At 41.4% G+C, this 27,478-nt stretch overlaps 1 protein-coding gene across 1 annotated transcript in view; it reads right to left on the bottom strand.

Moving 5' to 3' along the window:
- Positions 1-6,315: 6,315 nt before the first annotated feature.
- LOC142297283 (histone-lysine N-methyltransferase MECOM-like) overlaps positions 6,316-27,478 on the bottom strand; it is a 369,595-nt gene continuing 348,432 nt past the window's right edge. Inside the window, exons 2-3 of the mRNA XM_075341534.1 lie at positions 6,423-6,763; positions 6,316-6,339 (exon numbers count right to left, since the gene is read on the bottom strand). Of these exons, the coding sequence (XP_075197649.1) occupies positions 6,316-6,339; positions 6,423-6,763 (365 nt within the window). The remainder of the gene's footprint in view (positions 6,340-6,422; positions 6,764-27,478) is intronic.

Raw genomic sequence — 27,478 nt, 5'->3', positions numbered from 1 at the left:
GCATCTGTCAGAAGGTGTTTGCTATCTAATCTGATAGCAGCATTATGGGCTAGGAAAGTTTGATTTGAAAGAACCATGACTTAATGGACTGCTTATTATAGTTTTCATAGCATATCTGTTTTATCTGATGGAGATGTAGCAGAGCTAAAGCGGGCTTTACACGCTACGATATCGTTAATGTTTTATCGTCGGGGTCACAGCGTTAGTGACGCACATCCGGCGTCATTAACGATATCACAGCGTGTGACACTTATGTGCGACCTAAAACGATCGCAAAAGCAGCAAAAATCGTTTGCCGCGGAGAGGTCGCCCTAAAACAAAAAATCGTTTACCTCTCATTAGCGATGTTGTTCCTCGTTCCTGTGGCAGCACACATCGCTGTGTGTGACACCACAGGAGTGAGGAACATCTCCTTACCTGCCTCCACCGGCTATGCGGAAGGAAGAAGGTGGGCGGGATGTTACGTCCCGCTCATCTCCGCCCCTCCGCTTCTATTGGCCGCCTGCAGTGTGACGTCGCTGTGACGCCGCACGACCCGCCCCCTTATAAAAAAGGCGGATCACCGGCCAGAGCAACGTCGCAGGGCAGGTAAGCCGTGTGACGGGGAGCACGATTTTGTGCGCGACGGGCAGCGATATGCCGGTGTCGCAGAAACGATGGGGGCGGGTATGCACACTAGCAATATCGGTACCAATATCGCTACCGTATAAAGCCCCGTTAAGTCTTCTGGGCTGTGTATAACCCCGCCCACACCCATGACTGGCAGCTGTCTGTCTGCACTGTGCAATACTCAGTGGTGGGGGTGGGGTTATGCAGATTAGCTGGTCTGGGCCTCACCTCTGAGGTGTCATATTGCTGAGAAAATGCTGATTGCCTTGAAACTACAGCACACAGCCTAGTAAGTGACACATTCCTAGAATTAGGGTCTTGTGCCCTATAGTATTCTTGGTTTGAAAATTCCAGCAACTCGACCAGGAAATTATAAAAACAACTTTTATTCCATATCTTTAAAATAGTTAAAAAATAAGCATGTTTTTTTAAAAAAAATATGGTTCACCAATGCAGGGAATACGCTTGAGAACATGATTAAGACCTGAGCGTCAAAACGCGTTGTTCTGGCTGCTTCCTTATAATACAAGCCTTTATTTGCTGGATTTTAAATAATTTCTACAATAAATTTTTGGACTTTTAATTTACCTGGTCAGCGCTGGACTTTCTATTTTTCTATATTGATTAGTGGCCAAGCTACTCCATGCACAGGATGTCTGGATGCTTCAGCAAGTTAATGATCGGTGAGCTGGACTTTCTTTACCTAGTTATATACTGTTACAATACAAACGCCATATCAAATGAGTATGCCATCAAATAGGTTGTGTACTGCTTGTATTATACGAGTATATGTTCCAGCAAACCTCAAGAAAACAAACCAGCAATCAAATATTTTAATCAAACAAACTTCTGCCGTGAAAACTGCTTACGATCCGGTAAAATAAAATACAAAAACAACAATTTGAGACTAAATGTTAAGTATGAAACAACAAACATCGATATGAAAATTTCACAAACTACTTATTCACCGGCTTCCTAAACAAACTGTTTTACTGCAGAGTCGACCATTTACTTGCAGACATCGAAATGTTTGTGAAACATGACTTGTGTTGATTCTTGTGTTTCTCTTACCAATAGCTGCCTGAATGCCTGAAACTAAAGCTAGACACAGGGATGAATGCATCAACAGTGCTTTTATGCATCAGTTAGCAAAATTACTGAGGGGTTTACAAAAAAGAGCACACCAACAAGTCAAGGTTGCCCAAGGTAACTAAATAGGTCACTAGACATTACGGCACCAGCTTGGAAGCATTCATTTCTTACAGACACCTGGGAAAGAGATCAGCTATATGCAATGGACAGGGACATTACTTTGATATATTACCATATTATATTTTGTTCAATAAAGTTAATGAAAGTTGATGACAATTATGTCTTTAAAGTAGTGTGTATTAGAAAAAAAAAAGATCTTACTTTGTTGCCAAGGACAATGCCACTCTTGGTCCATGGATTGTAACTGGTATTGCAGCTTTGCCCAATGCAAGTCAATGAGGCTGGGATACAATGCCATGAACAACCAATAGACGAGAGTAGGGCTGTTTCTTAGAAAAACATATTAAGATTAGGAAGAGTTTTTAAGAAAACTTATCAGGGGCTTTTGGGTAAACCAACCAATAACAATGCTATATAGGGTAATAAATTAACAGTTTAATCATAGCCTCTTGGCCACAAATTGGTTTTCCATCACTGAGAAAATCAACTTTGAGTTGATATGTAAATGAGGCTTCAATGTCACTAAGGGTTGACCAATTCTCAGTTAGGCTAGGTTCACACACTGCGTTTTTTGACGCTGCGTTTTTGTGCGTTTTTTGCGGCAAAAAACGCACAAAAACGCACCCGCGTCAAAAAACGCGGCAATAAACGCACGCGTTTTGCCGCGATTTGGTGCGTTTTTTTGCTGCGTTTTGCTGCGTTTTTGCTCACTGCGTCTTTATGCGTTTTTTATCAGTGAACAAAAAAAAAGGTCTGATGTCATTTCCTTCTTCAATGTGTTCTTAATTCTCCACTAGTGTATGCAGAAGAGCAGACAGCTGCAGAACTACAAGGCTCAGCATGCTCCATCCAAAAGTGTATGCAGGAGAGCAGACAGCAGCTGCAGAACTACAAGGCTCAGCATGCTCCATCCAGGACTGTATGCTTGAGGGAGAATCAGGGGGAGCAGACCTACAAGGCTCAGCATCCTCCATCCAATAGTGTATGCAGGAGAGCAGACAGCAGCTGTCGAACTACAAGGCTCAGCATCCTCCATCCAATAGTGTATGCAGGAGAGCAGACAGCAGCTGTCGAACTACAAGGCTCAGCATCCTCCTTCCAGGACTGTATGCAGGATTTCTTTGCCCCCCCCAAACAAAAAAAATGACGTGGACTTCGCCATATTTTTGTATGCTAGCCGGGTACAGCAGGCAGGTACGGGCTGCCCCCAACCCCCAGCTGCCTATTTGTACCCGGCTGGGAACCAAAAATATAGGGAAGCCCTTTTTTTTTTAATTATTTCATGAATTTCATGAAATAATTTAAAAAAAAAAATGACGTGAGCTTCGCCCAATTTTTGAGTCCAGCCGGGTACAACTAGGCAGCTGGGGATTGGAATCCACAGTGCAGGTGCCCATGCTTTCTGGCACCCCCGCTGTGAATTGCAGTCCCGCAGCCACCCCAGAAAATGGCGCTTTCATAGAAGCGCCATCTTCTGGCGCTGTATCCAACTCCTCCAGCTGCCCTGATGCCGGGTGGCTCGCTGGGTAATAATGGGATTAGGGCTAGCTGTATAGCTGGCCCTAAGCCCGAAATTCATGGCGTCACGCCAATATTAGACATGGCCACCATGAATTTCTAGTAAAGATAAAAAAAACCACAACACACAGAAAAATATTTTTATTAGAAATAAAACACAACACAATTAGTGACTCCATCTTTATTGAAATAAAGAACCCCCCTCCGCAGTAATCCTGGGTCAAGGGTCCCGCGCCGTCCAGTCCAATCCAATATCATCTGATCGGTTTGCTGGAAGGGAAAGCGATCAGATGATGTGTCAGGTTCTAGGGGCTGAATCGCATGACACAGCAGCTGATTGTATAAAAGCCGATTATAAAATCAGCTGATGCATTGGTGCAAAAAAAAATACTCACTTATGTGCTGATTACTGGCAGCTCCTGCAGCGGAGTCTGATCCCGTCCGATTGCTGCAGCAGCTGCCGGTAATCAGGGATGAAGTCTCCTGATGCATCCGCTGATAGCTTAAACCGGCCGGGCGCCCGCGTCACTGCGATACTTACGATCACCTGATGCGTCAGGTGACTGCATCAGGTGATCCATCGCCAGGTCCTGCATCTATCGTACTGCCCGGGGAGACTGCACACACCCGGAGCGGCGATACCGTGAGAGGAGCTGGGAGCGGGCATGGCACCGGGAGGCTGCAGACAGGTGAGTATAACTTTTTTTTTTTTTCTACTGTTCACTTTTGTTTTCGCAGCCGCTTCCACCTCCCGCCCAGACATGGCGCCGCACGGCAGCAGACATGCACAGGACGGGAGGTGGAAGCGGCGGTGACGGTACCGGGAGGATTCACGCTTCTGTGTTTACTGACAGAAGGAATCCTCTTCCTGTACACGTTACTTTACTACCCACCTCCTGCGTTTATAGCTGCGTTTTTGGTCTTAGAAACGCACCAAAACGCAGCTATTTGCGTTTCTCATTGCGTCTTTCAACATCCCATTGCACTCAATGGATGAAAAGCGCAGTGAAAAACGCGGGAATAATTGACATGCTGCATTTTTGTGGCACCACAAAAACGCAGCTGAAAAAAACCGCTGTGTGCAGGCAGCAAAAATGAAAGCTCATAGACTTTGCTGGGGAAGCAAAGTCATGCAGTTTTCTGAGCAAAAACGCACCCAAAAACTGCGCAAAAATGCCGCGAAAAACGCACTGTGTGTCAATTCTCCATATTTTTCCCCACCTGGTGCCGTATTCATAGGATTGATTGATATTTGTTCAGCGACGCTAAGTCATTGATATGATTTGCTTTAGACAGACATCAATCAATCTTATGGGACTGTCACTGTTTAAAAAGTAATGCATTGAATATAATGTATATAATATATACAGTAATATTTATTTTGAGCACTAGAATACCCATTTTCAACCAAGATGGTATGTTTGAAATTGTACTTTACTACCCAACACTGTAACTTGACCCTACATGTCCTTACAAGATCTCTTTCAGGGGCTTTGTCCCTGTGTTTCTCTATTGATTCATCTTATCTATAATTAATTATATATTAAAGAGGTTGTCCACTATTAGGACAACCCCTTCTCATTTCACATGTTTCCCCAATTAAAATAAAAAGCTTATACTCGCCTACTATGCTGGTGCTGTTCAAGTGGTATTAGTGCTCACTTTCCTGAGCCTCTCATGAGATTTTTACATCATGTGAGCCCCATGCCCAATCATTGCCAACTTCTCTCTCCCCATCTTCAGACAAATGATTAATCAACAGGAAGTCAGAGCTTCGGCTGCCACTCACTTCCTGTTGATAATTTATACTTCCGAAGTTGGGGGTAGAGAGAGAAGCCAGTGGTGATTGGGTGCGGCTCATGTCACGCCCCAATCCCTTGTGAGCCCCGGGAACATGAGCGCCGACCTTGCTGGAACAGCGCTGCCACAGGAGATGAGTATGAACTTTTTTATTGTAATTGGAGTAAACATAAGAAATGAGAAGAGATTGTCCAAATAGTGGACAACTCCTTTAATTTCAAACAGGTACATTGAACATTGATTATAGAGGTCTAGCCACCAGGATTTTCCTTTATAAACTAAAGCCAGTGCTATACTGGCACTATCATGCTGATTCTAAACATACCTTTAGTTGTGAGATCAGATTTACTTTGTGAAATATAGGCAATTAAAGTTTGTGCAATACACTGTTATTTGATGAGAGGTGCTGCAGAATATCTAAGAGTGGATTGGGTTTTGCAAGCTATTCCTCCCCCCTGTTCTCCCTCCCTCCTTCCTCCCCCTGTAATAACATAGACAGGGGGAGGAAGGACAGGCAGGCAAACATGGGTGGGAATAACTAGCAAAACCCAACCCACCTATTAGATATTTCATTGCACCTATCATCAAATAATAGTGCATTTCACAAACTTTACTTGCCTATATTTCAGAAAGTATACATCTAAGCTCACAACTAAAGGTAGATTTTGAATCAGCATGATAGCACCAGTATAGCACTGGCTTTAGTTTATATATGAAAATCCTGATGGTTGGTCCACTTTAAGTAACAAAATTATCACTATGACTATTCTATCTGAAATATTAAAGCACTTTGTAACATTAAAATATAGTAATTATGGGGTTTTAGCACTAAAACAATAGCTTGGTGAAGAAGACATCTAGGGACTACACGATAAGTGAAAGTTATTAGACCTCAGGATTCTCTATCTGTTTTGTGTAGTCCGCTGGACTATTATAGTATATACTGTCAATTTTTGAAGGCTGCTATGGAACTGCTTCCAGTTGATACCATCTTAAATTTATTATTTGACTGCAAAAATTTTTAAATAATTTATGGTGATCTGTATAAAATGTCATCCTGAAAGGGTCATTCCCATCTTTATAAGTAAATAATGTTGGATAGTGCTTGTACAAACAGGCGATTTTGCTGATTATCACTTATTAGTATATTTAGGCATTCTTAAGATATTAACACTTTTATTTACAGCTCACATAAGAGACCTTTGTGAAGATAGGAATAACCTTTAAATATGTTAAATCAAGGCAAATGTCATCAAAATAATAATGTACATGATGGTCCTTACCTCCCAACCAGACTGTAAATTTTCAAGATTCATACAATGTTCTCCTTCATATGGTCCAAATTTTTCCCCAGCTGATATCTTCACTTTTGTCCATATTCCCAATCCTGAGCCTGGAATACTAGATTCTCGAAGCTCAAATTCAGGAGGAATTGGAATGTCATCTGGTATGTAGATAGGCGCCCTGTAGGGTGATCCTTCCGTAGGTGTGAATTCATCACTAGAAGAAGCAGGTGAAGAGACATCTGGGAAGTTTGATCCTGAAGTAGTGCCAGTCCCATCATCAAAATGTGTCAACTCTCCATCTATGATCTCAGAATATTTTTCAGAGGAAACATCATCATCTGTAAATTGATAGAAAACCAAGATGAATACTGCATGTAGAATAAATATGGTGTTCTCCTAATTTACAGACTAATCCTTAGAAAATTCTTAGTGATAATGGTCATTATGCTTAATCAAAGTAATAATTAGGCTATGTGCGCACTAGAAATGTGAAGTTTCTCAAGAAAATTTCTTGAGAAACTTCTGGGAGTGAAAGATTTCCGGACCTCCGGAAAAAATCCGCACCAAATCCGCATGTGGATTTGCCGCGGATTAGCCGCGGAATAGCCGCGAATTTGCCGCGATTTTCCCGAGGGTGGTTCCCTGCGGATTTTGCAGGCTGTACTGCCGAAATCCGCAAGGTACCTGCGGAAAAGAATTGACATGCTCATTCTCTCAAGAAATTTTCTCGAGAAATTCTTCTCAAGGAAATTTCTTGAGAAAAATCCGCACAGTGCGCACAGCTATTTTTTTTTCTCATAGAATTTGATGGGAAATGTCTGCACAAAGATTGCAGACATTTCTCAAGAAATTTCCGCGGCAAATCCGCGGGTAAATCCGCGGGTAAAACGCACTAGTGCGCACAGAGCCTTAAAGTTATTGAGTAATGTCAAATATCTGAGCATATATTTTACTCAATTTTTAACTTCATTCTGGCCTACCAAGAAGCTGATATGTGTACCTTTAGCACCAGCGAACTGTATTGCCAAGTTATTTTTACTGGGGAAAGCTGCAACTGACCAAACAATTCTGCAGAAATGTCCAGAAAATATAGGAATTTTTTTGGTGTCCATTCAAATGATTTGCTGATGATACATAAGTAAGCCTAGACCACCAAAGTGGGAGCCACTATTTGTTACTAGTTTTCCATTCGTGTTCATAGAAGTGGGTCCCAAATAAGACCTATCCTTCACTAATATTCATATGCACTTAACTTTTATGAGATTTCTCTCAAGTAAAGAGATTTTTCATTGCTAACCTTAAGGAGAACATTACAGATTTGACTCTTGGCTTCCTGGTCGCGGGGACTGTACACTAGTGAAGTTTGATAGCTCAGACTAGTAGTATTGATCATGCTGCTGGTCTGAACTGAGCACTCTCTTAGGCTGATAGAAAAGGCAGTTTTGCCTCTGTAGCATATGAGAAGCCCAGATGGACTGAAGCTGTCCTGATCCAGAGATCTGGTTAGCTTCAGATCAAGCAGTGGGAGCAACCTGTATAGCATAGACCGTGCATACGACACTTGCTCTTTGCCTAGGAAGCAGGCCACTCTGAGACTGTAGGGTGACTGGTAACCTAGGCCTAGAAATGTCTCTATAGAATGAAAAAACAATCACTGATTTCGGGGAGACCATCCTGAGAAAACACTGCCGGCAAGCCAGCGAAGGCGCTCAACACAGTGAAATCCTAGGTGCATTGCCCCCTAGGTGCATTTCCCTTGTCATATCTTTAAACTCGTCAAGAGCTGGATATAGACTAAAAGGGCCACTTAATATGGTGGTTATGGTGGTCTCCTAAAAAAAAAACACTCCTTGGCTAGGTCCTTCCCGGAGGGATATCTGGCTATTTTCCGTGTCGAGACTCCTAACAGAGGCTCCACAAACCTTTTTTTATTTAAAGAATGAATTCCTTCCATATTAGGATTGTAATTAGTGTCCTGTGATGGGGTCCGCATGTGTGAACGGGGATCAGGAGGTGAGCTTCATACACATGAGTTAGATATTGATGTGACTCACATCACTTACATGCTGCTCTCAATCTCTGACAGCAACATTTAAATGGAATGTGTTCCAGTGCCAACACACACCTGCTACCATCGGCCACCTGCCACATGATCGCTGGAGACTGATAGGTTGCTTTGACGACCAAGGGTCTGCTGAAGTCCTAAGTTGCTGTCATCTTGGTCCTCGCTGGAAGCTCAGTCATAGGCTGAGCTCAATAGGAGACACAAATTTTCAGTTTGTACTTGGTATTGTAGTATATAGTATAAGGAATGAAAGGTGCAAGTTCCCATAGAAGCAAAAAATAAAAAACATTTATAAATATATTTTTTATATAGAAAATAAAATTAATTCATTAAAAATAAAGAATGGAAAAAAACACATTTGGTATTTTTATGTTCATAATCTATTAAAGGGAATCTGTCACCAGGTTTTTAACACCTAATCTGAGCAGCATAATATAGTGTAATATAGAGATCCTGATTCCAGCAATGTGTCACTTACTGGGCTGCTTAGTGTAGTTTTGATAAATTCACTGTTTACTCAACAGTAGATTATCATTAGAGGACTACTTGGTGTGCTGCCAGGTAGTCCAGCATATTCATGAGCTCTGCATAACTGCTAGATCTGCAGGAAAAAAATAAAATGAAAGAGCAAAAATGAAAAATTCCCTAACCATTAAAGAGTTATAAATATTTCTGTTTTTGAAAATGGAAACATTTTTTAAGAAGTAGTAGTTCTTTACAAAAACTTTGCAATTTAATAATTTTAGACAATCCCTTATTCAATTATGAATGATGATTTTATTTCTGGAAGTGAGAGAACGGTTTAATTTGCCCTATTAAAGCATTTTATTCTGGAAACTGTTTTGATTAACCAACAAAATAATAATAGACTCTATACACTGTCCTGCAAATAGAAATATAAAAGTCGGAGTGGAAGCAAAATGAAATAGATTAATATTAATTGCCATAGGTAATGAAATTCTTAATACCTGTTATATAACGTCCGGTGATATTTTTATGGCTAGCCTACTGACACCGTGCATTATGGGACTAATGAGGAATGCATCTCTTAATGTATATCACATCCAGCTACATCGCAGGGAGAAGCGCTCGGACAAATCTAGCTTCGCGCTTTCTACACCACAAGCAATAAATCATATTTCTGAGTCTCCAGACTGCAGTAGAACCTTAAACAGCTCAGTAAAGATCCATCTGTGCTTCCCTGCTGCCACCACCAACCCCTGACCCTGAACACCATCAACCTCTCTTAATGCATAATTTAAACAGGGGCATTGCAAATCCAATTCCAGGAGTGACAACATATATCTGTTTTATGGCCTTGGATAAAATTCTTGCTGCTGTATCACATAGTGTCACAGAAACAAACATACACCATAAATGAGAAAAATACATTAGTAATATTCAGGCTCTCACAGATAGAACTGATCTCATGGTAGCGTCACATGTTCTCTTGTTATTATTGTTCTCATGCTTTATAAAGCCAAAAGCATTGTTCTAAATTCTGAATTTAGGCCATATTTTGGTCATGGACCATCAGCTGCACTGGAAAGATGTTTACTTCGTACTGTCTAACTTTGTTGTATTGTCCTGGTGCCAACCAAAAAAACCTTCAGATCTCCGAAATATCATGCATGTCTCCCAATGCTAATTTCGGCTACTAGAGCTCAGGTCCACCAGAAGTGACTATTATTATTATTATTATTATTATTAATATAATTTGTTTTTAGAGCGCCATTGATTCCATGGTGCTTTACATGTGAAAAGGAGTTAAATAAAAAATATAAATTTATGAGCCGCTACTACAGATGAGCAATAAAATTTGAGTGGAAATGAATTCTATTCAAATGCTAAAAATATGCATTCGCAAAAATTTTGATTTATTTTTTTGTAATTAGCTTCCTTGGTGTCCGATGCTGGCTGCCATTTTTCCTAATTGAATATGACTATCAAAATATTAAAAAAATATTTTCTTTTTTTTACCTTTTGGTGGACCTATGCGGTTCAGAAAAATGGCAGCAGTGGACATCATTTTGCTGAATCTGCAAGGAAGCAAATTTCAAATTATCTAATCTTTCTGCTCGCCTTTCTGACCCTTCCTCTGTCCATCGTCATCCGTCTGACCCTTCTCACATCTTCTGATTATCGCTGCTCATACTGAAATCCTTTCACACTGAGCTAGGGCTTTCAGCTCTGAAAAGGCCCGGGATGGTACGGCGCATGCATGCACAAGTCATTGGCCTACATCGTGATGTCATAATGTCGGGATCTTTGTGTGCTTACCCATAACCCGTCAAGGACTTTTTAGAGCTGGAAGTCCCGGCTCAATGTGAGAAGCCCTAGGATTTCAGAGAGAGCATTGGGGAACAGAAGATATAATGGGGACTGGATGGGTGATGGTGAGGAGTGGAGGAGCTGGAGATGTGAGTGGTGAGATGAGTATTTTTTTTATTTTTTACATATTTATTATGATTTGGGGTCTCTCAAGACCCAGAGTATAATAAAAATACATTAAATTCACAGAGAATAATTTCTCCTGAGCCTTTTCCTGGGAAAATCTAAGCGACCTTGAAATTTGCGTAAGCCACTCATCTCTAGTAGCTACTTGTTGGGAGCTGGAGTACTGTCTATAGGGGCTTTCTCTTGCTGGCTCTGTCCATAGCAGGCATGCAGTCAATCTTATACTATATATGGATTATATGATGTTTTTGGCTCCATTTCAGAAGCTTTAACCAGTGCAGCAATGTTTGCCTCTTTCCAAGTATAACCAGTTGTGATGATCAAACTCTACTATGCTTGGGTGCTCGATGCTCTTTAAGAGTAGTTTGATGTGCGGATGGATGCAACTCGAGTATCCGAGGATAACGCAAGTCAATGGGGGACTGTAGGATTTTTTCGCTAAGTCTACCCCTTTGACTTCCATTATACTCAGGGACTCGAGTTGCATCCATCCGCGCATCAAACTGCTCTTAACGAGCATTGAGCACTTGAGGATGATAGTGCTCGCTCATTACTAATAACCCACAGACGTATGTATGTGAAAGAGAAAAACAAGAAAACACAGTGCATAACCGACAAAACTTTTTTTTAATTTTTTTCACAAAGTTGCTTAAATCTGTATATAAATGTAAGTGTGATGGTGGGATATTGTGGGTTGTGTATTATTTTGTGTAGGTTTGTATTTTAGGCGTGGTGCTCTGTCCATTCTATGTATTATTTGTCCTGTCTGCAGGTTAATCGCCCCCTGCCAGGGGAGGGGGGCCTGCAATCCACCTAACCTCTCTGTTTACCTGTGAGATCATTCAGTCTGGCTAGGAAGGACAAGAGACAAGCAGAAAGATTCATCCTCTGGGGGAGAAGCTGGGGCTACGGACAGCACCCCAGAGAGCTGTTGAGAAACCCCGATTTGCCTGCAAAAAGTAATGCTATAGGATTGTGACTGATCCCCAGGACATTTATCCCATTACTGGACTACTTTGCTCCCTGTGTGGGGGATTATTTGATGGACCTTCTGATTTGCTTGGAATAAATGTTCTTTGTATTTTTCACTCATCTCTCGCTCTGTTGATTGTGTGATACTGGAGAAGGACCCAGTGACAGTAAGGTTAAATTCAATTCACACATTCATGAAACATGGACTGTGCTCAGATGGCAATATGTGGCTCAACCGATGGGTCATCTGACCTGAGCTAAATGCCTATGAAGACGTGTGAGTTCAGACTAAAATGTTATTATTATTATTATTATTATTTATTATTATAGCGCCATCAATTCCATGGCGCTTTACATGTGAAAGGGGTGTATATAATAGGGACAAGTACAATAATCATGTTTTTTCCTGTGTGTTCCGTGTCCTGCAGAATAATAACCTATGATAACCAAGCTGCTAATTTGTGATTGTTTTACTGGTTTCAAAAAGTTTACACTTATGATGGCACGTTTTCGCAATTTCCTTTTCATTGAAGCAATGTTTGCAGGAGACAAAAATAAATAAAATAGTAGTAGCCTTTATGTGCCGTTAACTGTCTCCTGGTTAACCAGTAATAGCCCACATTTCGGCTGTAAGCGTACAGTAAGTGTTTACAAGTGTGGTTAGTAAACACAGTTTTGGCCACAGAAAGCTGAACACTTATGTAGAGAGCAGCAATCTCAAATCTAAACTCACAGCAAGAATAATAATTATAGCAAAACACAAAAAGTCGGATGTAAAAAAATCTTGGAATTTTAAGTTAGACATCATCTTTCTTAAGTAGGGAAATAGTAAAAAAACCTGTGTTGCTGTTTTTGGCTCAGGCTTCTATTCTGTGCTCTGATGAGGCTCGGGATTTATTATCTGATTACCCCCAATAGTATTTATGAGCTCCTAAATTTTTTATACATAAAGGCAATAAGGCATTGTGGAATGAAGATTGCAATAAATTATTTAACAGACCACTTGGATGGGATCATATGAGACTTGCCAAACTCCTGCCATGCACAAAGGCTGTCTGGGAAGAGATTTACTAGTAGTAACTATATGGGTTTCCTTCCATTATATTCACTAGTGTTACTTAAAAAATAAACAAGACAAGCTTCAAAGGAAAATAACATAGTAAAGGTTAATTGGCACTGGGTGGGGACCAGTGAAAACTCTGATCAGTTTGTACTCCGAGAGGAAAAAGTCCACGTGGAGCAGGAATTATTCCCCTGCCAAAACTAACTCAACTCCATAGACAATATACAAGTCTTTCCATAACCTGCCCATCTGTGCCTTTCATCATATCATGACTTTTTTTCTAATACAAAAATATCCCAAAACATGATATTCTGCATTACTTATGTATTGTAGATGTGGTGTTTTTTTCCAAAGGCAGTCTACTGGGCAACTGTATTAGACACTAAGGGGTATTTTGCACACTACAACATTGCAGGTGCGATGTCGGTGGGGTCATATCGAAAGTGACGCACATCCGGCGTCGCTATTGACATCAGAGTGTGTAAATCGTTTTTGATACGATTAATGAGCACAAAAGCGTCGAAATCGTATCATCGGTGTAGCGTCGGTCATTTCCATAATTTCGGAAGGACCAATGTTACGATGTTGTTCCTCGTTCCTGCGGCAGCACACATCGCTGTGCATGAAGCCACAGGAGCGAGGAACATCACCTTACCTGCCTCCCGGCTGCAATGAGGAAGGAAGGAGGGGGGTGGGATGTTTACGTCCCGCTCATCTCTGCCCCTCTGCTTCTATTGGCCGCCTGCTGTGTGACATCGCTGTGACGCCGCACGACCCGCCCCCTTAGGAAGGAGGCAGTTCGCCGGCCAGAGCGACGTCGCAGGGCAGGTAAGTGCATGTGAAGCTGCCGTAGTGATAATGTTCGTTACGGCAGCTATCACAAGATATCGCAGCTGCGACGGGGGCGGGGACTATCGCGCTCGGCATCGCAGCAATCGGCTTGCGATGTCGTAGTGTGCAAAGTTCCACTAAAAGAGGACTATAAGGGAGCTGCATGACGGAACTTCAGAACGTGAACATCTTCCTAAAAATCAATTGTAATACTTTGTCTAACACATATACTGTACACATAAAATGATCTTATACAGAAAGAAACAAAAACCGCCAGCTTACCACTAATAGAAATGATCCACTGCTTCAAGGCAATTACCCAACAAGTCTGGCTCCGGACCAGAATGGGAGTTCACCGACAGAGAATAATCAAAAGAAAACTAAGGTCCAGTGAGTGGGAAAAAAATAAGATAAAAAAAATTTATTGAAAAATGTTAAAAACATGAACTATGCAGTAGTGGAATAATAATCTCACAGTGTTAACAATTATTAATTTAACAACTGCGCGTTTCAGCTGAGGAGCCTTCTTCTGAGGTCATACAAAGTACTTTGACCTCATAAGAAGTCTCCTCAGCCAAAATATGTAGTTGTTTAATAATTTTTGACTTTGTCAGATTATTATTCTGCTACTGATATGTTCTCATGTTTTTAATAATTTTCAATAAATGTTTTTTTTTAACATATTTTTTGCCTACTCGCTGGACTTTCCTTTTCTTTTTGATTAAAAAGATGTTAAACCCAAGTTTTTAGAATTTCAATGTTCAAATTTGAGCTTTCTTTTACCAGGTCAATAATACATTTTAAACCTAAAGAGCCACATCCCTTAATGAAGAGAAAAGTATGTCGCCTTTGCTAGCTAATAGTGTCAAGTTGAAGAGAAGAAAAACATGGTCTCTCTTCGCTGCTATGAAGGTCGTAAGAAGAGGACAAGATACCTGGGCAGAAACTATTGTGGTTTATTGTGGACGCGTTGCAAAGTTTTTAACACTTCTTCATGACAAACTGGAAAACGTCACAACTCGTCCACAGTAAAACACAATAGTTCCTGCCCAGGTATCCTGTACTACTCTTATGACCTTCACAGCAGCACATAGAGAGGCCACGTTTTTCTTCCCTTCAACTTATTGAATTTTCAGTCCGTGGATTCTGCATATACAATACGTGTTCTCTGTTTTAGCTACCATAACCAAACAAGGCAAGCAAGGTATCCTTGCATGTCATCACAGTTATTTCGATAAGACCCTATTACACTTTTTGTTTCCTATAGCTCTTTGTTGCCTTTGATAGCTATACAGGAAGAGACTTTTTTACTTGCAGCACGGTCTGCTATTAACCCCTTAAGGACGAAGCCAGTTTTGTACTTAATGCCCAGGCCATTTTTTGCAATTTTGACCAGTGTCACTTTATAAGGCTATAACTCTGGAACGCTTCAATGGATCCCGGTGATTCTGAGATTGTTTTTTCGTGACATATTGGGCTTCATGTTAGAGGTAAATTTAGGATGATATTTTTTTATTTTATTTGTGAAAAAATCTGAAATTTGACAAAAAAATTAAAAATTTTGCAAGTTTCAAACTTTTAATTTTTATGCCCATAAACCGGAGAGTTATGTCACACAAAATAGTTAATAAATAACATTTCCCACTTGTCAACTTTAGATCAGCGCAATTTTTGAAACAAAATTTTTTGGGGTTAGGAAGTTAGAAGGGTTCAAAGTTCATCAGCAATTTCCCATTTTTTCAACAAAATTTACAAAACTATTTTTTTAGGGACCACATCCCATTTGATGTGACTTTGAGAGGCCTGGGTTACAGAAAATACCCAAAAGTGACACCATTCTAAAACCTGCACCCCTCAAGGTACTCAAAACCACATTCAAGAAGTTTATTAACCCTTCAGGTGCTTCACAGGAACTAAAGTAATGTGGAATGAAAAAAAATAAAAATTAACATTTTACCTAAAAATGTTGCTTTAGCACTAATTTTCTTACTTTTTCAAGAGGTAACACCAAAAATTGGACCTCACACTTTGTTACCCACTTTCTTATGAGCGCGCCGATACCCCACATGTGGTCAGAAACCTTTGTTTGGGTAAATGGGAGAGCTTGGAATGAAAGGAGCAATATTTGAATTTTGGAAAGCAAAGTTGGCTGAAACAGATTGCGGGCACAATGTTGCTTTTACAGATCCCCTAAGGTACCTAAACAGCAGGAACCCCCCTCAAGTGACCCCATTTTGGAAACTAGACCCCTTAAGGCTTCTATCGAGGGGTATACTGAGCATTTTGGACCCACAGGTACTTCACAGATTTTGATAACGTTACTTTGTCATATTGAAAATTGTAATTTTTTTCTCAAAAATGTTGCTTTAGCATCAATTCTCTCACTTTTTCAAGAGGTAATTCCAAAACTTTGACCCAAATGTTTGTTACCCACTTTTTTATGAGCGCGGTGATACCTCACATGTGGTCTGAAACCTTTGTTTGGACAAATGGGAGGGCTTGGAACGAAAGGAGCAATATTTGAATTTTGGAAAGGAAATTTGGCTGAAAAAGATTGCGGGCACCATGTTGCATTTGGAGGACCCCTAAGGTACGTAAACAGAAAAAAACCACCACAATTGACCCCATATTGGAAACTAGGCCTCTCAAGGAATTTATCTAGATGTTTGGTGAGTACCCTGAACCCCCAGGTGCTTCACAGAAGTTTATAACGTTGAGCCATGAAAATAAATAAATAAAATTTTACCACAAAATTGTTACTTCAACCAGGTAGCTTTTTTTTCACAAGGGTAACAGGAAAAAATTCACCATGAAATGTATTCTGCAATTTCTCCTGAGTTTGGTGATATCTTATATGTGGTGGAAATCAACTGTTTGGGCACACGGCAGGTCTTGGAAGGGAAGGAGTGCAATTTGACTGAACATTTGGCTGGAATAATTAGTGGACGCTATGTCGCATTTGGAAAGCCCCCTAAAGTGCCTAAACAGTGGAGGCCCCCCACAAGTGACCCCATTCTGGAATCAAGACACCTCAAGGCTTTTATCTAGGTGTATATTGAGCATTTTGAATCCACGAATACTTCACAGAATTTGATAAGCTTAGGTTGCCATATTGAAAATTTTCATTTTTTTCACAAAAATGTTTCTTTAGCATCACATTTCTCACTTTTTCAAGAGGCAACAACAAAACGTGGACCCCACAGGTTGTTATCCAATTTCTTGTGAGCGCAGGGATACCCCATATGTGGCCAAAAACCTCTGTTTGGATATATGGGAGGGCTTGGAATGGAAGGAGCACCATTTGAATTTTGGAAAAGTTGAAATAAATTGCGCGCACCATGTCACATTAGCAGGGCCTCTTGGTTACCTATACATTAAAAACCCCCACAAGTGACTCCATTTTGGAAACTGGACCCCTCAAGGATTTTATTCAGGAGTATACTAAGCATTTTGAATCCACAGGTACTTCACAAAATTGTTGCTGTAGCAACAAATTTCTCACTTTTAGGCTATGTGGCCATGATCCAGCGACACGGCGTCCAGTACACAGTGTCAGCCTTCCTGCAGAGATGTGAATGTTGTCCACGGGAGAACGCAGCTGCCCATGCCCACGATTTGGGTTCAGGCTGCTGTGGACTTTAGTTCTATGCTATCTGCAGAGCAAACTCATCTCCGCAGCATAAATTGACATGCTGAGGCTCGGGAAGCTGCGCCACAGGTCAGTGTATGCTGCAGAGAAAAGAAACACAGTGGGCACGGGATTTCTAAAAATCCTTCCACTGTGCTTCTACTGCACAACACAGCGTTATGGACGCAGGGAAAACACTCTGCGCCCAAAACGCTGCAAACCCTGATTGTGGGCACATAGCCTAAAATGCTACAATGGATGAATGGATAGATGTCAAACATATATAACGTCCCACCCCCCTGCATATTCTAAGCTGGCGCCCTTTAGTGCCTTTCATGTGGCACTAAAGGGTGCCTAGCCTTGTATTTAGCCCAAAAAGAAAAAAAAATAATTAAAATAAATGACGTGGGGTCCCCCCTATTTTTGATAGCCAGCTAGGGTAAAGCAGACAGCTGTAGCCTGCAAACCACAGCTGACAGCTTCACCTTGGCTGGTAATCAATTTGGAGGGCTCCCCAAGCTGTTTTTTTTTTTTAATTATTTATAAATAAATAATTAAAAAAAAAAAACGTAGGATCCCCCCAAATTAGATCACCAGTCAAGGTGAAGCTGACAGCTGGGGTCTGGTATTCTCAGGGTGGGAAGAGCCATGGTTATTGGACTCTTCCCAGCCTAAAAATAGCAGGCCGCAGCCGCCCCAGAAGTGGCGCATCCATCAGATGCGCCAATCCTGGCGCTTCGCCCCAACTCATCCCGCGCCCTGGTGCGTTGGCTAACGGGGTAATAAATGGGGTTGATACCAGATGTGTAATGTCACCTGGCATCAAGCCCAGCAATTAGTTATGTCACAGCGTCTATTTGATACCAGACATAACTAATTGACAGTAATAATAAAAAAAAATTGACAACAAAAAAAAAATTTATTTGAAAAAACACTCCCCAAAAACATTCCCTCTTTGGCCAATTTATTGAAAAGAAAAAAAAAAAATCAAGTCCCTGCTGTAATCCATTGTGAAGTCCCGCGGCGATTCTGGACCTTCTAGAATATGGGGGACACGTTCAGGGAACGTATCCCCCATTTTCTAGGAGTGCAGACCATCCATTTGAGGAGAGTGGGTGCAAAGAATTTGCACCCACCCTCCCCAGGTCACAGCTACAGACTGTGCAAGCAGCAGCAGCAGCCAGCGTCTGAGTCACAGACACAGGAAGCTGTCAGCCGCGCTCTGCAGTGTGACCGGCGTGCACTGTGAAGGAGCCGGAGGAGGGGGCCGCGGGGGATCAGAGCTAACAGGTATGTATGACACCGGGGAACACCGGGGGGGATAGGGGGTGACTTGGCAGGGCCTGGGGAGCAGGTTTCTGTCGTATGTGTCATAGCACATGCGACAGAAACCATAGGAAAGGGGGAAATGCGGCCGGCGCGCTGCTGTGCGCGCCGGTATGTACAGTGCCATGTTGGATTTTCGGGAGGAAGGGGGGGTGGGGGGGACACTTTAGCGACACCGGGGGACCGGAGAGGACCGGGGGAGGACATTTATCTCCCATCTGACATGTTTGTTCATGCCAGATGGGAGATAAATGATTTTTTACCGGCGCGGTCATTTACTGTAACCTGATCATCGGTATACGGTGTATACCGGTCATCAGGTGAGCGGGGACCGGAAAAACCGGCCAGAATCATGATCTCCAGGGTCTCAGCTACCCCCGGCAGCTGAGACCCTGGAAATTTTCTGACTCTGGGGGGCGCTAGACCCTTTTTTCCGACCGCCGTTAAAAAGCGGCGGATCGGAAAAAGTACCCTAATTTGCCGCCGTTAAAAGGCGTATCGGCGGTCGTTAAGGGGTTAAATTTTGGTCCAACCGTTGCCCTCACATGTCCATGGATTCATATTATTGCATGTTTTTCGAATGCAGAGTCCATATAAGTGATAGATAGCCATTAAATTTCCATAGCCAAAGATAAAGATTTCAAACATTCCCCTAAAAGCCAGCGATTCCGGTAAATTTGAACCACTAGCCATATAAGTGCCAGCCTCAAAAACCTCCACAAATCTCAAGTACAGTACATGCCAAATATATACAATCATGTCACATTTTTCATTACATTTACATTTTTCTAAAGAGATTACACAGGAACAATTTTCAGCTACCTTCATAACTGCTGATCTCTGGAGGTTTCTGGGATCATCTTATAACCAAGGGATCCATTTATCAACATTTTGATCTAATACACTTAAGGCCCTGTCACACACAGAGATAAATCTGTGAAAAATCTGTGGTTGCAGTGAAATTGTGGACAATCAGTGCCAGGTTTGTGGCTGTGTACAAATGGAACAATATGTCCACAATTTCACTGCAACCACAGATCTGCCAAAGATTTATCTCTGTGTGTGACGAGGCCTTTACAGGATCAAATGTGATACAAGTGGATACCTAAACTGCATTTTTGTATGAATAATTATCTTTTTACCAAGTACAGTTTATTGTAAGATTAGAAGTGTTAACGACCAAAGGATGATTACTGGTTTGGGATCTGTTTACAGTTATAAAATAATGGGAGCATTAAAGCTGTTGTCCAGGATGACAATGTTAAATACCTATTTCTTCGATAGGTCATTAATATCAAATTAATGGGAAGTTGACACCCAGAACACGAATTGATCAACTGTTAACAGATTCTGAGTGGTCAATCTTCACCAGAGGAGTGCACATTCTATAAAAGTGAATAGGAGTTAGGCTATGTGCGCACTTTGCGTTTTTTTCTGCGTTTTGGCTGCGTTTACAAGTGCACTGTGTTATTGACAAAATGCATGCGTTCTGATTCCCCAGCAAAGTCTATGAGAATCATGCAAAATCTTTGTGTACGATGCTTTTTCAAACGCAGCGTTTTGATTGTCAAAAAATTGTCAAAAACCCATGCGTTTGAAGAAGCAGCATGTCAATTGTTTTTGCCATTTTGGCAGCGTTCTACACCCATTAAAATCAATGAGTTGTAGAAAATCGCTGCCAAAATGTGAAGCAGTGCGCTTGCAATGCATTATTGTTGCGATCCGCATGTTTTTTAACATAACAAAGGCAGGTCTTTCGTCTTTCTCTCTATGTCGGTAGGTCTGTCGGTCGGTCTGTCGGTCGGTCTCTCTTTATCTGTATGTTTCTATTTCTCTCTCTGTCTATCCACGATCACTGGTGCGGCGCTGCATGGCGTTCACACTGTGGCGGCTTCTTCTCTTTTGAAAATGCCGGCCACTCATTAATCCATTGCGTATTCCCTGCTTACCCCGCCCTCCGGCGCCTATGATTGGTTTCAGTCAGACATGCCCCCACGCTGAGTGACAGCTGTCTCACTGCAACCAATCACAGCCGCCGGTGAGCGTGTCTATATCGATCAGTAAAAAAAAAAAATAATTGAAAAAAAATGACGTGCGGTCCCCCCAATTTGGATACCAGCCAGGGTAAAAGCCACACGGCTGAAGGCTCGTATTCTCAGGATGGGGAGCTGCACGTTACGGGGAGGCTCCCGGCCTAACAATATCAGCCAGCAGCCACCCGGAATTGCCGCATCCATTAGATGCGACAGTCCCAGGACTTTACTCGGCTCATCTTGAACTGCCCTGGTGTGGTGGCAAACGGGGTTATAGGGAGTTAATGGCAGCAGCCCACAGCTGCCACTAAGTCCTAGGTTAATCATGGCAGGCGTCTCCCCGAGATACCTTCCATGATTAACCTGTAAGTTAAAGAAAATAAACACACACATCCAACAAATCCTTTATTTGGAATGAAAGACAAAAAAACACCCTCTTTCACCACTTTAATAACCCCTAAAAAACACCTCCAGGTCTGACGTAATCCATGCAAGGAGGACTGCAGCTGTGGCCGTGAGTAATCTGAGTTAAAGCACAGCTGATCGCCCACCTCACTGCAGTCACTCAGGGGATTTGCAATCACAGGTGAGTCCTTCACGTGTGACCGCAAATCAAGCCGCGGCACACTGTGCGTGTGGCCGTGAGTAACCACAGTGACAGCACAGCTGATCGCGCTACTCACTTAAGTTGCTGCATGAAGCTGACAGGAGCGGCGGTGTTCTACTGCCGCTCCTGTCAGCTTCCGATGTAGCCGCGCAATCACAATGAAGTCGGGTGAAGTTCGTCCGAGTTCATTCTGATCGTGCGGCACTGTGTCGCAGCTTGCCGTGTTCTTTTTGACAGTGCGGTCCCACTCGGCTCTGTTGCAAGTCTATGGAGATGCTGCAGAGCCGAGTGGGACCGCACTGTCAAAAATGTGCATTCTGGATGCTTTTCCCACTCTGTCTATGGCAGAGAAAGCATCCAGAATGCATGAATTCTCAAGGAATGTGCGCACGTTGCGTTCTGCCGAATGCGTCTCAGAACGCAGCTTTTTCGACTTTGTTCTGAGACGCACAGGCAGTGACTTACACGCTGCAGAATTGAACGCAAAGTGCGCACATGGCCTTAAGCTGTATACAATACATTTCAGTTCTGTAAACTGTGTACTTATGGCAACCATTGGATCCCATAACTGAAGGAAGGAGTTTTTGGCTTCTGATCCCCACCAATCTGATATTGAAGTCCTATCCTATATCAATATTTTAGCACTGGACAAGCCTTCTAATTAAATTATGAAAATACATTCTGCTTTACTGTAAAAATAGGGAAAAGCATTGGAGGATCCATTGACTTTTTTGTATTTAATTGAGGATATACAGAACAGTCGACAGTGAATCAAGAAGCTAAGTGCATGTGCCATCAATTGTAACAGCTACACAGTACCATATAGCTATAAACTATACATTGAGCATGAGTAAGTCATAGAAGAAAGCCAGTTTACACTATGTTTTTTCCTTGTTAATAGAACACGTGCCATGCGTTGTCTCTGGAAAATGTCAACAACAATGTGCAATAAAAACAGCAAGAAATTGGAGCTGTACACAGTAGCCTTTATAGACTTACAATGTCTAAAAAATTTGATATGCACCAGATTTCTTGTCTTAATAAGTGTGCCGCTGAAAAGCTTTTTCCGCATATTTTGCCATATAAATTGCTATTTTATGCAAATTAAAAATGGTTTAAACCCAAGCTCTGTATTTACAACGCCAATCTGACTACATTTGCAGTTCAACTGAATCATCCTTTCTACTAAAATTTATGATAACATAGCTTCTGCCTTGATGTGCTAGACTTAACTGTAATCATAGGTTCCCTGAAAACATATTGCTGTTAGCAAGATTTAAACGACCCATTACATCACCTGATTTGAAAAGTTTGTTTTCAATAAAAAATATATATGCAGGCGGATTTTTAATTTTTTTCCTAGGGCAGCGTTGTTTATTCTCAAGATTACCAAAACTTATTCAAAAAAACATAAAGCCCTGAATTTTTTATTACTCCATAACAGTATAATATCGCTGAAAAGCTGTGGACTATAGATTTTCACTGAATTTGTTCTTTGCAAGTAAATTGTATTTTAGGACAAAGAATGGACAGGCAATAGAAATGATAAGACCTTGTATCGAGTTTTATGTGGTGGAGCATTTATTATTATTTTCAATGCTAAAGTGATTCCTTGTTTCCTTTCATAACTTTGGTTTAATCATAGTATTGTTTTGCTAAATAATAGTGCCCATATTAAATTAGTATTTTGTAAATTCACTAATATGTACTAATTTTAGCATTAGAGGGGTTGGCCAAAATTTAGAAATGGTTTGTTAAAAGTATGGAATGTCAAACCCTAAAGAGAAGAAAAAAAATCTTTAAAAATGAACTTTTATCAAATATACAATAAACAACTTTATATTTCTATATAAAAGTACCCATGTCAGTTGGCAATCTAGATACTGAATTATATATCAAAAAGAGAGAGGGGAATGCGATCTTCTCACGTACCAAGATTACAGATGCCCGTCGTTAGAGGTGAGTATAAACAATATACCTAGCAGTATGGTAAGAAAAAAGTATCAATATAAGGGTTCGGTTCCACTTGCGCATAGCTTCCTATGTGAGGGTATCGGCAGCGATATGCTAATGACCCTCTGGTGCGAGTGTAAGCCAAGGGTCATGTGACTGTGATCTGATCTTGTGTTCGGATCACAGATGTGGAGGAGAGGGGGGAGCACCTTGTCCCCATCTCCTCCACTGGCTGTCTCTGCGTACATCGTACTGCGGTCGGATGACATGCGAGGGCAGTGCCATGTTTGACTCGCACCCATAGACTTGTACAGGTGTGTGAGTCGAGACTCGCTGCCAAACACAGCAAGCTGCGATTCATTTCTCATGCTGATATGGCAGGAGAAATAAGTCGTATTTGGACACTGCCCCATAGTTTTGCACTGGTGTGAGTGCAATCTGATGTTTTATTGGATTGCACTCGCCCTGCCAAATGCAAGTGGAACCGAGGCCTAAATCAGACACTGGTTGCAAGATTGCATTCATATATGTTTTACTCTAAAAGACTTTGATGTTTACTCCCCACCTCACTACAGTTGACAGACAGATCCCTCTATATGTAATAACATAGGGAGAGACCTGTCAGTCAAAGCGTTCTGGGTGGAGAGAAACAGGCTTGCTATCTTTTCGAAGCAAAATTACTCTGAAACATCAGAGTAATTCAGACTAAAACATGGACTTCCCTCTAGCACAATTTTATTTGCCAATTTGCCATTCTCAAGAATGTAATAGCCCCCTTACACAAAAACTATCTGAGCTCCAAATGTCCACATGGCTGCTATAGTACTGCTCTTCCTGGACCCTGAATTTCCAGAGGTCCCAGGTCCAACGGTGTATTAACAATTGTCATCAAACTTCATAAAAAAGGAACATCCCTTTTTAGTACTGAACTTGACTGAAATAGCACTCACTAAAATTACTGTTTAATCTAAACTTTGCAGCAGGAATTTACTGCATCAAAATAATGAGTAGGATACAACTAATAATTCTCTTATGGACTGTTAGAATGAGGTTTTGGGCACAATTCCCAAATCTTACACCTGCTTATGGACCTCCACAGAAAGGTAGGCTTCCTTCAATCCAAAAGTCCCCTTAGTCTAACTTTGCAAAATTCAGGACACTTTCCACATCTTTAGCACCCAATGTTATCTTTATGTCTGATCTTGTAATATTTCTACCATCTTGTCTATGGATAGTGTTGTGGGAGTTGGATGGAACAATCTACTATTGTATCACTGATAGCACATCCTATTAGCTGCACCAACGGCCTGAAGCACCCTGCTTGCTCTTAATGTCATTACTGCCTGATTTCATTTCACTTTAGTTTCTCTCCCTTACAATGCCTCTTTACCTCATGTCCATGTCCATGCTTCGAAGTAATGCTCTACTTGAGTCTGTACTGGCACCAGCCTCCTTCACCACCTGAGTGGGGGACTACGAGGCACAAAGTGAATACTCAGTATCGATCAAGTTTATTGCTGCCTCCCAGACACACAACAAAGAAAACACAAAAAAACATTGGAGGGGAATAGAACAAAATCAAATTACATACGGATAGTAAAGGCCCTCACAGGTCACATGCTATAATAAAATATATTTACAAATATTCCAAAAAACTATGTGAAGTCATTACATATAGCAACTCATTACTGCTAACTTTTGATGACCTCCCTTCTAAAATATTTGTACACTATGAAAGAGAAAGCATTTTGTTCAGCATGACAAAATTCCACCAATTCTGAAAAAAAATAAGCCATGGTACGGCTATATTGACAGAAAAATGAAAAAGATATGACTTTGGAAGAAAAGGATGAAAATCCAAAAAAGAAAAATAGAAAATTTCCCCAGGGTGAAGAGGCTAAATTCATGTGAAATAGTAGCCAGTACACATAATAATAATAATAATTTTATTCATTTATATAGCGCTATTAATTCCACAGCGCTTTACATACATTGGCAACAATGTCCCCATTGGGGCTCACAATCTAGAGTCCCTATCTGTATGTCTTTGGAGTGTGGGAGGAAACCGGAGAACCCGGAGGAAACCCACGCAAACACGGGGCACATCTGCCATTATTTACACTAATTCTGATGAACCCCATATAAAGTTTAACTATTTTAGTAGGGTTTTACAGAAAATGATTTAGTTGCATTATAACACAGCAAAGGTATCTCATTCATAAAATGATCAGTCCGGAGAAGGTTACAAAAAATGTTCCAAAGCATTAGATATATGAATACATTTTGAAAATGGTTATCAAGAAGTGACATTAACTTGAACTGCACATCCCTCAAAAATTATTGAAAAGACAAAAAGAAAATTGGTTTGGGAGTCTGCCAAAAGGCCAACAGTAACAATAAAGGAGCTTTAGGAATTTCTGGCAAATACTCGTTGTGTACTACATGTGACAACAATCTCTTGCATTCATCCTATGTCTGGCCAGTGGGATTGGGTAGCAATACAAAAGCATATTCAAAGAAAAACATAAAAGCCCTGTTATATTTAACCATAACTACATCAAGTCTTCCAAAAGCATGTGGGAAAATGTGTTATGGTCTGATGAGACCAGGGTTAAACTTTTTGGCCATATTTCAAAACCGTATGTTTTGCACAAAGTCAAAACTTTGCTTCACCGAGAGAACCCCATTCCTACAGTGACACGTGGTGGAGGCAGAATTTTGTTTTGGAGTTGTTTTTTGGCAGCTGGAATTGCGACTTTACTTTAGGCTCCCTTCACACGTCCGTGAAAATCACGCACGTGTTTTACGGACGTGTCAAAGGAGCGTTTTCCTCTCCGTGTGCCATGTTTATGGCCCTACGTGTGTTCTCCGTGTGTTATCCGTGATAACACATGGAGAACGAGAACATTCAACTCACCTGTCCCTGGCATTGCTGTCCGTAGTGCTGAACTTCGGTCTCCGGTCCTGCCGACTCCCCGCTGCTGCTGCTTCCGCCGCAGTGAAGTGAATATTAAATAGCATAATGAGCGGCGGTCGGCAGCAAGTGACAGCAGTGGCAGAGACTGCAGGGCAGGAGAAGGTGAGTAAAGATTTGTTATTTTTTTCTCAGACACGTGTCTTTCTCCGGCGCGTGTCACGTGGGCCCGCATCCACACTACATCTGTGTGGTACATGTGCGGGCCGCGTGACACCCGTGCTGCCGGAGCAAAAACGGACATGCATCCGTCTGGAGCACACGGGCTCATGTCTGCTCGCACGGAGGCATGGGCCAATGGCTGCACACGTGCGTGCACATAAACCCATTGATTTTAATGGGTTTACGTGTGCCCGTATCTCCGGAACATGTGGGCATGGACCTAGCACGTACCGGAGACACGTGCGTGTGAAGGGGGCCTTAGGCAGAGTACATTATGAACAGCTCCAAATACCAGTAAATCTTGAAACAAAACCTTCAAGGGGCTGGATTTATCCAAAGGAAGGCAGACGTTTGCTGCCTAATTCAAATATTCATACTAAAATATGTGGTGAACGCAAAGAACTATATTTATTACAGTGTCCTTTAGTATACGAAGTACATACAAAATGTGATAAAAGTGCAACAGATTTAAATTAGCGTTATATTAGTGCTTCACATGGCATCATTCCTGGCCCTCTTTGCCCATATGAACAATTATCTTTGTTCTCGCATTGTTAGGCTTTATAGGGCCATGATGTGTATTCAGATAACTATATACATACATGTTCTCACCCTATCACACAACAGGAGGTTCTTCATGGGAAACTCTGAAAATACTGATATAAGGCCTGAAAAAAAAGTTGTGAAAAAGTTACATTCCCACAGTTTTAATGTACAAGAACGAGTCTCCTATATGTTTCTTCTGGTATTTGTACCCTGTCCCACAAACAAGTAATTACATTAAAAAAGCAAAAATAATTTGCACTACAGCAGCTTATCCTATAAAATGTCCGCCTGGCAATATAACTGAGATAACAATTTTAGATTTTGAAACCAGACCGGACATAAGAGGTAATGACTTTTAATTGGATTGGTTTTATAATGTTTTTAGGGATTGAGCAAAACCAGAAGAAAGGATTAGAAGAATCATTTCCACAAGGCA

This window comes from Anomaloglossus baeobatrachus, chromosome 3 (assembly GCF_048569485.1).
Source record: "Anomaloglossus baeobatrachus isolate aAnoBae1 chromosome 3, aAnoBae1.hap1, whole genome shotgun sequence".
NCBI lineage: Eukaryota > Metazoa > Chordata > Amphibia > Anura > Aromobatidae > Anomaloglossus > Anomaloglossus baeobatrachus.
Note: the sequence above shows the minus strand (reverse complement) of the source record. Positions and strands in the feature narration are given on the sequence as shown.